Source organism: Vespa mandarinia, chromosome 1 (genome assembly GCF_050613455.1).
Source record: "Vespa mandarinia isolate Hongniang chromosome 1, ASM5061345v1, whole genome shotgun sequence".
NCBI classification, from domain to species: Eukaryota; Metazoa; Arthropoda; class Insecta; order Hymenoptera; family Vespidae; genus Vespa; species Vespa mandarinia.
The window spans coordinates 8,870,001-8,882,620 of NC_140810.1; the positions used below are offsets into that span (position 1 = coordinate 8,870,001).

Consider the following 12,620-nt stretch of genomic DNA (forward strand, 5'->3'; position numbering starts at 1 on the left):
TATTCGAGACAAAAGGAGAGAAAAAAATAAGAGAGAGGGGGAAAAGAGAAGATAAAACGATAGGAGAATCGTTCGTTAAAAAGTGTTAAACGCATTAGACGTCGTCATAATTTTCGTTTGTAATCGATAGCAAACCACACCCACACGCGTCCTGGTGCAATATGTTAAGGAGCGACGAACGCTCGATAAATGCATCTCTGGACGTCTCTGACGTATGAACTTCGTAATGGTTAATTATGGAAATGTCTTCGTTCCTTATTGAGCGACTTCCGGGACACGAATTGCAATGTGATCCCAAATTGATACCTACGCGTTATCGTATTCTACGTTATATATGTAAGTACCTACGCTTTTATTCTAGAAGGTTCGGATAGTGAGACGCTTTTTCTTCAAGATCGTTAACTTCGAATATGACAAGACACGCTTCTCTCTTTTACCCTATCATTAAGTCTTTTCTATTCAATGTATGTATATTCGCGTCTGCTCCTCTTATGTTATTTAAATGATAAGCGTTCTATAATAATCATAGAACAAAATTATATCAAAAAAATATTATTCGTAAATATTATTTTTTTTACCATATATTTTTTTCTCTCATATGATATTCTGAATCGATGTTTATATATGTTCTCTACGAACTTTATGCTAACAAAAAGAGTGAGAAAAGAAAAATAAGGAAATTCAACAAGAGCCGAAGGGAGTTAACGACGCAGTTTTGAATCGACATTCGTTGTCGCTTCTTTTAAATCATTATTCGCAGCTCGTCGAGCGCTCTTCGTAACATAGTCCGGTCACGTTCGACTCGTAACTCGGTATAACGAAACGTAACACACAAACCAAATCCTACTGAGCAAAACGACGATGTATGTACACACACACACACACATACATACATATGCATACATATGCATACATGTATATTGCCTGATTCTTCCGTTTATTCTACGCCGTAATTTTTATTTCTCAACTAACGCGCACAACACAGCTAATATCGAGAGACTTTTTATCGAAAGGCAAACTGTTTGTATGTGTGTGTGTGTGTGTGTGTGTGTGTGTATGTATCTATCTGTCTCTTGTGCGCGTGAGATTTGATATAACGTGAAAGTGCACGTAGGAGAGGTCTCGATGTGTGTCGATAGTGTTGGATAAGCGCAAAGCTGTTGAAAGTCAAGATGACGGAAATAAGAGTCACGCATGCGACGATATTACCGTGGGCTTCAATAAAAAGGAAGTCTCCTTCGTGCGGCCAAGAAAGGAAAGATTTCAAATCATCGATAAGTTGGAAACTCGACTGACAAAAACGGAATGGATATGCGATAAATGTGTAAGTGCGTATATATGGTCTTCTTTCTCATAAATGATAGAAGTTTTATCGACACAAGGATTGTGTCGACTTTAATATATCAAACGATGAAAACAAAAGAAAACAAAAAAAGAAAATCAAATAGAAAAATAATATAAGTACAACGTTCTACATCTCTCGGTTCTTTCTTTCTTTTTTCTCTCTCTCTCTCTCTTTCTCTCTCTCTCTCTCTCTCCTCTCTCTTTCTGTCTGTATGCTCGATGATGTGAAGAGATCGAAACGAAAACTTGCTTCCCCCATGCATTGTTTGAGTCAACATTGTTTCTCGACCACCTATCGTGATTCCAAGCTGATATTTTCGAAGGCCCGAAAGTGAAGTGCTCTTATCAAGTACAGTTAAATCTAAAGATGAATTAAAGAGGGAGAGAACGAAACGAGAAAAAAGAAAGAGAAAGAGAAAGAGAGAGAAAGAGAAAGAGAGAGGGAGAGAGAGAAAGATGCATACGATTAATTGTACAATGACGGATCAGTGAAATCGTTGTATATCGAATTAATTCGATAACGTATAACATAGGTGGGCACAATCGAATGTGCTTATTCATTCGAAAAGTTCACTCCTTAAAATTGTTAATACTGTATAAATCATTGATATATATATATATATATATATATATATATATATATATAATATATAATCGATGATTAACATTTACGCTCTCTACGATCGCTTTATTCTCACATAATTATTCTTGAACAATTTTATAAATGAATGAACCATATATCGAACAAAGTCATTTAATTACCAATACACGAGAATGATTTTCAAATGGAACGATTTCATTAAAGAAAAGATATCATTAAGGATGCGGATTCATCGTTCACGTAGTGGTTTACTCGAGTACATCGTTTTTCTTTTTCTTTTTATTTCTATTTATTTATTTATTTATTATTTTTTTTTTTTTTAATCAGATCCATTTAAAATGGATCTTCTTCGATCGACGAACAACTCTACGAAAACCTTTACGCAAAAGACTCTTCGTCTCGCGAAGAGAGACGGAGATTTAAACGAGGAAGGTAATGAAGAGGATGAGTGAAGAAAGGAGAGGGGAGCGGAAGGGATGAGAGGAATGAGATAGGGTGGGAAGAGAAGTACAAGCCAAGGTTAAAAGCGAAAAAGTAGCCGAAGCATGCGCTCGCGGCACGATTAATTGGCTCGATTACTTGGTGGGCGCGCATGCGAATCCTTGCTTATTAAATGCGTTTAATTAAGTCGCACGCCTGCTACGTCGGACTGCGTAATGATCGTTGAAAGCCTTCTACCGACTCTTCTCTCCTCCCTCTACTTCTCCTTCTCCTCTTTCTCCTCCTCTTTCTTCTCCTTCTCCCTCTATTCCTCTCTTTCCTTCTATTTTCTCGTACGAGTACCTACGCTTATGGGTTCCGTCTTGTCGAGACGAATACGCACAAACGTGTTGTGTACGCATTTTACCTGCGACATCTGCGATACCGTTTTGCATCGACGTCTACCTACGTACATATGAATCTACATATATATATATATATATATATATATAGGTATATATATAGGTATATGTATATATATATATATATATGTATATGTATGTATATGTATATATAATATAACATACGTATATTTGCTTACGTATACGTTAGTAGCATAAGCTACGCATTCGGAACGTTTAAATAGCATTATAAAAAAGAAATAAACAAAAAAATGGAGACGGCACCGTTTATAACGCACTTTTTTTCAAAGCTAAGTATATCTTCCATTAAAAAAGAAAAAGGGCAAAGAGTTCGAATAAAATGATCGTCGAGTTCCCAACACGGTCGTCGTCTTTTGATAAAAATATGAAATGAATCGTCGGACGTCTGATGCAAGAGGTATATAATATAGTAGCGTGGGAGAAAGAGTGACAGAAGCATTATTTCTCTCTCTCTCTCTCTCTCTTTCTCTCTCTCTCTCTTTCTTTCTTTTTCTCTACAATGATACGGTGTATGAAGTTCCAACGTTGCGAAAGGAAATCGTGCGTTTCGTGACTATCGCGAGGGAAATGGCCTTATGCATATACATATGCTTATAAATACGCACATATAAAAGTATCTATATAAGATAGTTTATACGTCAGTAATATTTTATTTCGTTCGATCTTTTCACAACGTAGAAGAAAATATTTTCCTGATTGTTTTTTTATCTCTTTATATATATATATATATATATATATATATATATATAAAATATTTAATAATGTGTATCTATCTATTTTCTTCTTTTCTTTTTTTACAGCCACAAAATCTGGTACTAACCGGCGATTTTCCCGACTGTGACGTAAAACTCTGCGATTTTGGTATATCGCGATACATCAGCCACGGTGCGGATATACGTGAGATTTTGGGCACGCCCGATTATGTTGGTGAGTATAGGAACAAAAAAGAATAGATAAAAATAAAAACAGAAAAAAAGAAAAAAAGAATTTTAATTTAAGAATTAAAAATTAAAAAAAGAAACAACGAAACGTGTTCGTAGTAGTATGAATTCTTGGAGAAGAAAGAGAGAATTTTATAACTTGCGACGAAATGAACGTCCTCGCGAGGATCGATGTATCAGCAGGGGCGCATAAATTAAAAGGATTGCCGCACGAATATAAATATAAATCATTTGACGTGCGCTGAAATCGATCGCCGCGGGTATCCCTTCGTTTTTTTCTTTCGTTTCACGGATCCCCGTTGACTCCACAAGTCTTCTCTCTCTCTCTCTCTCTCTCTCTCTCTCTCTCTCTCTCTCTCTCTCTCTCTCTCTCTTTCTTTCACTCCAACGGGTTATATTATTCGCGCAGAGAATCTGGTTGCGTCCGTTGGTGGCTCGTTTCGTAGCGCGTAATTCCATTAAAGAAACAGGGCCCGTTGCATAATTGAACAGAACAAGCCACTTCACAGCCGGCAGTAAAGCCGCACGCGGCGATGATGATGGTGATTGTGGTGGTGATGGTGGTGGTGGTGTTGGTATTGGTATTGGTGGTGATGGTGGCGGCGGCGGTGGAGCTTGCGCATCGTTTCTCCACGGCTATTGCTACTCGCACATTCGTCAAAGAAATGAGAGAGAAAAGAGAAGAAGAAAGGGAGAAGAGAGTCCTTTTACGATCCTCGTGATTACTACTCCCGCAATTACTTCTGACTCCCGTCTCTCTAACGGTTGTCGAGTCTGAATGAAAACGGTACGAAAGGTATATTCGAAAGAGCAAGAGAGAGAGAGAGAGAAAGAGAGAGAAAGAAAGAGAAAGATTCACCCTTCGATTTATATGCGAGCCGTTTTCGCGCGAGTCGACACAAATCGTCGACTTTCCTGATTGCATCTTTACCGTATATACCTTTCATGTTTATATTCCTTATTGTATATATTGATTCTTTTTTAATGACCGTATTAGAATATGAATATATGTTTCATTGAAAAGGATTATTTAAATATGATATATATATATATATATATATTTATTTATTTAAATATTCTTTCTATCGTTTCTAATTGATTCTAAATGGTTTGATAAAAGATGGAATGATCTATCGATGATCTTAATGAATTATTATTCTTCTCTTGCGATAAAAAAAAAAGGAAAGAAAAAGAAAAAAAGATATAATTTTTAACGCGAAAGGTGATAGATCAATTTTAAATGATCCAATTAAACGGGATACACTCTGTTGTTGAAGAACGTTTATTTCATCAAGTAAATCTACATCGCGATAGAGTATAACGGCATGCAGACGCAAGCGTATGATTTCAAAGAGTGGACGCATCATAAATCATCCTCTTAAACGTTCCTTCCGCATCCGTGCGTGTTTCAGCCCCAGAAGTCCTGAATTACGAGCCGATCAGTCTGGCAACCGACATGTGGTCGGTCGGAGTTCTACTCTACGTTCTGTTAACGGGATGCTCCCCTTTTGGCGGCGATACCAAGCAGGAAACCTTTTGTAACATCAGTAGATGTCGCTTAGATTTTCCGGACGATCTCTTCGAGGACGTATCAGAGGAGGCGCGAGATCTCATGCGCAAACTCATGGTCAAGGATCCAAGGTGAGTTGATCGCATTTAGATACAGTCGACAAATTATAATAATTATTAATCGATAGAAACCAAATGATTCGCTAAAAGGAACGGACATCGTCGATCGTTCAACGATGACGCACGATTGAATTTTTCAAAAATATTTTTCTATGTTCGAACAAACGTCTCTTTCTTTTTTCTTTTTTCTTTTCGTATACCATATATCATATCCATTAATTTCCACATAATTTAGCTCACGTTACGAAGGTTAACACGAGGCGTATAGAATGTGGTCTACATTCAGTTACACGAGCCACGCTTGTTTTCGTTCGAAGAAATCAAATAATGCCAACATGCTTCTAACATAACTATCGATGAACAAGCAGATCACATTCGTCTTTTCTACGCGCTGGTATCTCTTTTCACTTGGTCCTATGAAGCGTAAACTCTTTCTCGGTATGTCATGACAGACTTCCCCGAAGACATTATTTACAAGCGTAAGTCTGAGAAATCATAAAGGGGTGTATATATATATATGCACACACATATGCTTTGGAAAAAGATGAGAGAGAGAGAGAGAGAGAGAGAGAGAGAGAGAGAGAGAGAAGAAATATTAGACGAACTCGTTGAAAGATCTCGTTTCTCGTTGATCTTTCATTTTCAACCTCGCACTTTAGATATACATATATAGACATATATATATATATATATATATATATATATATATATATATATATATGTATACATACAATTTTGATATACATCATATACTATACGTATAGATAAATCTTCCTGGATTGATTGAAGAAAGAAACAAACAAACAAAGAAATAAAGAAATCAAATTCCAGCCTTTGATCTGACTTTCATTGAAACGGGAAGAGAACTAAAAAAAAACTCGTAGATTTTCTTATCGTCAAGTAAACGGACAGCTGGAAGGAAGTCTCCATCCGGGCTATCCGGGTCCTTCCTTGCAAAGCCGGGGTTTATCTCGTTGACAACAATGCTCAACGGAAAAACAGAGAGAAAGAGAGAAAGGGAAAGAGAAATAGAGAGAGAATGTATGCTCACGATGAGTCGTGTCGAAGTAAAATTTACTCTTTTCTTTTCTCTCTCTCTCTCTCTCTCTCTCTCTCTTTCTCTCTCTCTCTCTCTCTCTCTCTCTCTCTCTCTCTCTCTCTCTCTCTCTCTCTCTCTCTCTCTCTCTCTGTACGACTGTTAATGGACGTTACGCAATTCAGTTAGTCCGTTATCGAAGACAATTCTATCTCTCGTCCGGATATCAAGGCGTTATGACGATTATAAAAATACAATAGGTCTTCTTCTCCTTGTTCGAGAAATCTTACCTTGTTTCTTCTTTTTTATCTAAAAAAATTTTTGAAACGTATGACTCACTAAAAATACACACATATAAAGATATAAGACTTCTCTCAACGAATTCGTCGAGTATATGTGGTTTTGTTCGAACAAAGTAGAAAATTTTGGAAGGAAAAGAAAGTGTCGTTTGGCAAAACCCCTTCTCTAACGTGGATATGATATTCGACCTTCTTGATTAATCGGAGCAGAACCGGATAACGAGTAACTGTACTTTCACGTGATTCGATTATATCTGAAGGAACATTAATGAAAGACTCCGTGTTCGACCTGTGTTGTCTTTTATTGAATATTAAAAGTTGCGATAAAAGAATTTATATCTAGTTTTTATTTCGATTATTTTCCATGGAGCTAATGTCATCTATCAAATATTCTGTGTTTTTTATCTAATCTCGATTTATATTTCTTACGTACCACATAATTATTCTAATTTGTGTTATTTTTTGTTTCAGCGAACGACTGACAGTAACGGAGTGTCTTAAGCATGCATGGTTCGCCATGTTTGATGATCCAATGCCACCATTATCCTCTTCATTACCCCCGATGGAAGACTCCAGTTTAAAATCGAAGACGATCTCGCAGCCAGAAGAAGAAGAGAAAAAACAACAACACAACAATAAATCATCGACGGAAGAAACGAAAACGACGATCCCACCTTCGACTCCAAAATGCTGCGAAACCGAGAGCGCACATATGCGAACATCGAACCTTGCCAATCAAAATGAAGTAAAAACGATGACCACCCGAGCTGTCTCTTCACACACAGAAAATATTTATTCAACTTCTAAATCTAGCCCTAAGCCTATGAGGTTCGGTTTGAGTCCTGACCGTAGGGACACTTTTAAACGTAATATGGAATCGCTGGCTCAAAAATTTTCGAGCACGGAGATCGTCATTATTGAATCATCCTGCGCGAACAGTAAAAACATAACGACATCCTCGACGACGATAACAACGAGTTCAACAATTATGTCCGGAAACGTAAGCACGCAGAGAAGAGCGACGGCTACTCACACGATGCCAGCCGGTGAAGTATTCAAATGTACGCCGGTATTCATTCTTGGCGAGGAACAACAATGTAGCGACGGTGGTAGCGACACCGTATCGGAAATTTCGACGGACAGTTCGAGCGATCGGAGTAGCATTTATTCCGACGACTCGTTGGATTTTATTCTCTATGGGAAAACTCAGGGAGGTGGTAGGGCGAGTTTTCCCTTCGCAGTTGGTGCCGACCCTACGTCCGACAGATGGGAACAGAAACACCACCATCACCACAATCCACGAGCCTGGCCTAGGGAATGCAATGGTGTTGTTAGCAAAGCACTCAGTCGTTTCACATCCGAGACGTCAAACAAGTCCTCAAAGTTGTCCACGACGGTACCACCGGTAGTTCGTGGTAAGACCAGCTTGGAAGCTCTCAGGGAGAGGGGTGGCAATCTGGTCGTCATAAGGGAACCCGTCAGAGCGGGTAGATATACGAGGTACAGCGAGGTTCAGTGCGAATCAGTGCAGGCACGGATTCGACGTTTCCAAGTACATGGAGCGTCCTAAAAAAAATCTTCCTCGGTATCTTTAAAGGGAACACTTGGAAGGCGTCTATACTTGATGGTCATCGCCGTTACATTTTCGGATAATGATCCGTGATAGAGACTGATGCTTTTCTTTGTACATAGATGACGTTAATCGTGTACAGTTAGGGTCGACCATGCCTCTTTGCAAAAGAGTTAGATAGATAGATAGAAAGAGAGAGAGAGAGAGAGAGAGAGGAGAGAGAGAGAGAGAGAAAGAGAATGTTATGTGATAGCGAGATGAAAAAGAGGGCAAAAGAGAGAAGAGGTATGATGGAAAAACATGTATTAATGCGAACAAATGGCTGTTGTATATATATAAGTGAGATGTATTAGGTGCGTATGATGACATGCATGTCGTTTTGTTCTCTCATATTTTTTTCTTTTTTCTCCTTTTTTTTTCCTTTTTTTTCCTTTTTTCTCTTTTTTTTCTTCTTCCTCTTCAAGTATTATTACCAGGAGGTGATCTACACATTTTCGGTGGTACATCATGTATACGTAGATACACACAATGCGTATGGTCGAGATAAAAGAACGTTGTACGGCAGAGATAACGAGGCTTTTACGGCATGATGTAAATAATAGGAAGGAGAAAAGATAAGAGGATGTAAAGTTAGATATAAAGGAAGGGAGTATGTATAGGGATACGCAGACAACTCGTTATCTGCCGTTTTGAAAAGAAAAGGGACAAACTTTCGTGGCGAAAAAAAAGAGTGCTTTGCGAGCATCGATTTAAAAATACGAAAACAGTGCTGTCCTTCGAATTTTCATTCGTTAATGATCAGCTTGTAGTGACAACAAGCATATTGAATATGTCACCGATGTGGTTGTGTTGTGTAATATATATATATATAAGAAAAAAGTGTTCAGCGTCTTCTTCGACAAATCTTACGTACGTCGTCGTAGCTCTATTTCAGTAACTTTGGTGCCTTCGTAATAAGCGTTTATAAGAGAAGACAAACTCACATATGTATGATTTATGTACATACATACATACATTCATTCGCATGTATATATATATATATATATATATATATATATATAAATACACAAACGATTGTAGTACCTACTCCTTCGCGTAAGTTTGCCCCATATGGCGCAAATACGAATATACAAATATAACAAGAGTCACGAGCGAGAAAAAACTTTACTCGTTTGGACAGTGCCTTAATCGCGCGCAAGAAAAAAAAACCTTTTTTACAGGGTAGCTCGTCGATCGTGCGAAATTGAGACAAACTTTTAAACGTCTCTAATTATTGTCTTTCCTTGACGTCGAAAGAAAGGAAGAGGAATTTTTAAACAATAATTAAAAATAGAAAAGAAAAGAAAAAAGAAAGTAAGAAAAAGAAAGAGAAAAAAATAAAGAAAAAAGAAAGATGATTTTTGAATCGAAAATTTCAAAGAAATAAATCAATTATTATTCGTTGTTAATATTTTAAAAAAGTTAATTAGAATGTTTGAAATATATATTTAATTTTTTTCTCTCTCAATGCCATCTCCTCTTTCGATATTGCTAATAACAAAACTGCCTAATCGACGATCCAAGATTATAGATATCAAGGTTCGATCGTTGATCATGTGCATCTGGATAAAATGTGGATATAAAAAAAAAATATTAAATAAATTACTTTCGCTGATGAGCCAGAGAGAATATTCGACGGATTTCAAAATTAAACGACGAGGAGTACTACAGAAACGACTAGTTCGTATTCGCGTCTCACGTTCAGCGTACGAATGAATTATATACAAGATATGCCCAAGATGGTGGGTGGTTTTCTTTTTTCTTTTTTTTCCCTTTTTTTTCTTCTTTTTTTAAATGAAACATCGATCTTATATCTATCCACGTTTAGCGACTAAACTTGAGATACGAATGCGGATCGAAATCTCTTGCGTTGGAGAGGATGTATCGTTGGTATTGTAATATTTTCTAAGACGTATATATATTATGTAAATTTCTTGTGGTAAGATCGCGAAGGATCATGAAGAAAGCGGAGTGACCAATGGGGGAATACAAAAAATGAAAGGAGGAATTAAAAAATATTAATTAAAAATAAAAAAGAAAAAAATGTAGGTCGCTCATGGAGACCAAATCTTCTGCGATTTTGAGGTAGAAGTCCCTCGTTACTCCGTTAAATACTAGTCATATATTAAAAGAAGAAAAAAAAGAAAAAATACCAATAACAAAAAAAAGAAAGAAAAGAAAAGATTGTCATTCGTTTTCTTTCGATCCTCGTATCTCGCTCTGTTATCGTTCTCCGGGCACACGGTCGTTGACGAGGAGCCAACGAACGGTCGGTGTCCTCTCCGATTTTCTTTCTGGAGGTTCACAATTGGAGAACGCGAATAGTGCCTGATGTGTCTCTGAAAAGAAAACGAACGAACGAACGAACGAACGATCGTATTAGTCGAAATGACAAGGCTTCTTCGTAATGAACGTTTTTTCATCATCGATGATCGACGTAAGACCTTGTCACTTCTCCGTGTCGATATATATATATATATATATTGTGTGTCTAATTTGATAATTTCATTTTGTCGAAATACATGTTCGATTAATTCAGATAATTTGAAAGAAAAAATTTTTATATAAATTGTTGCGAAGAAATCGCAATATCCTTTTGCTCTATTGATCCAACGACTAGATCGAAAAATATCCTTATTACCATCGTTTTGTCTCATATAAGGACAAGACTTTAAAACGCCCAACGTCAGGAGAGAGAGAGAGAGAGAGAGAGAGAGAGAGAGAGAGAGAGAGAGAGAGAGAGAGAGAGAGAGAGAATAGTGTTCAAGTGCAAAAAAAATATCTAATATTTAAACGAATATATTATAATATTAAAGCAAAACAAATAAAAAGAAACAAAAAAGAAGAAAAAAGAACGAAATATAACGCACAACATGAAATAGATACATCATGAATTGTCGTTGCACGCACACGGTCGTTACGAGAGAAGTGACGCTTTTTACGCGTAAAATATAGTTTATCCTTTTCCGAACGCGAATGATTGTGTAGTCCCATTTCTTGTATGTTTATTTGAGTGTATGAAAGATTAATGCGTATGTTTGTTTGCCTTCTTTTTCTCTTTATGATCTGGTAAAAAAAAAGGATAAACTTCTGTAATATAATTTTGCTATTACGGAAATAGGGGTAGGGCTTGCGTTCGAACAAGTCGAATTCCTTCTTTCTCGAGGCTAATTTTCGTCGTTATTTATTTTTTTCTTATATGATAAGGAAAACAGGTGTCGTATTTAATTACTATTCGAATATTCTCTTTTTTTTAGTATTAATTTTGTACCATTACGTATCGTTTGTAGAAAAGCCTCGCGAAAGACGAGTTTGCATTTCTTTTTTTTCTTTTTCTTTTTCTCTCTTTTCTTTTTCTCTGTTACGTGAACGCGCCTTATCCTTTGCCCAAACTTATTCTATTAATATTATTATTATTATTATTATGTTATTATATTATTATTATTATATTATTATTACTATTATTATTTTATTATTATTATTATTATTATTATTATTATTATTATTATTATTATTATTATTATTTTATTATTATTAATATTGAAGTTTATTCTGATGGAAAACACGTTCGTGTACCTAGAACTTACGACATCCTGTAAATATTGCTATCATTGTATTTTCTTTAATAACGTACGAAATAAACGCTATAAAATACGAGAAACGGCTGATATTTCCTTTCTCTTTCTCTTATTTTTCAGTACATTCCGTATCCTGGTAGTATTTTCAGAGACTGCAAAGAAAAAATCATGAATCCTTGGATGGGTAGTCGAGATACGAGCACGACATGCGGATTCCTATTTGAAAATATTTTTTCCTTAATTTACTTTTTTCTTGAGAAAGAAAAAAAAGCTGCCTTAGAGAGAATTTACTCGTCATTCGCGTGAAAGAATAGATAAAAGAGTCGTCTATAGATAAACTGAATCTAGTCGATGTAGAATATCATTGGCGCTTTCCGTTTCAAATGAGTTAACTTTAGTTAACTTTCTATTTAACTTTAGTTAGATCCTCATACATTCGAATGTTTCTCTATCTTTTTTCCGTAGGAGCAATTTTCAATTTCACTCATTACTCGTGACTCGAATTATTCCAAGATGTGTATATTTATTTTATGCTTATTACGCTTAAACATTCAATGGCGTCCAGTGAACTTGGTAAATAAGAAAAAGTGAAAAAAAATTAAAGGACCGCTCGCAATGGTTCCGGACATTAATATGATAAATAATTCAAAAGCCTTCTTCGCATTTATTATCAACGCCAGGAAGAGAGATGAAACGTATTATAATATAACTAAAGAATAT

General features: G+C 36.2%; 1 protein-coding gene across 1 annotated transcript in view; it reads left to right on the forward strand.

Moving 5' to 3' along the window:
• LOC118444343 (uncharacterized) overlaps positions 1–11,079 on the forward strand; it is a 78,338-nt gene extending 67,259 nt beyond the window's left edge. The window contains exons 4-6 of the mRNA XM_085660667.1: positions 3,609–3,735; positions 5,162–5,390; positions 7,185–11,079. Coding sequence (XP_085516793.1) covers positions 3,609–3,735; positions 5,162–5,390; positions 7,185–8,283 — 1,455 coding nt within the window. The 3' untranslated portion in view covers positions 8,284–11,079. The remainder of the gene's footprint in view (positions 1–3,608; positions 3,736–5,161; positions 5,391–7,184) is intronic.
• Positions 11,080–12,620: the final 1,541 nt, after the last annotated feature.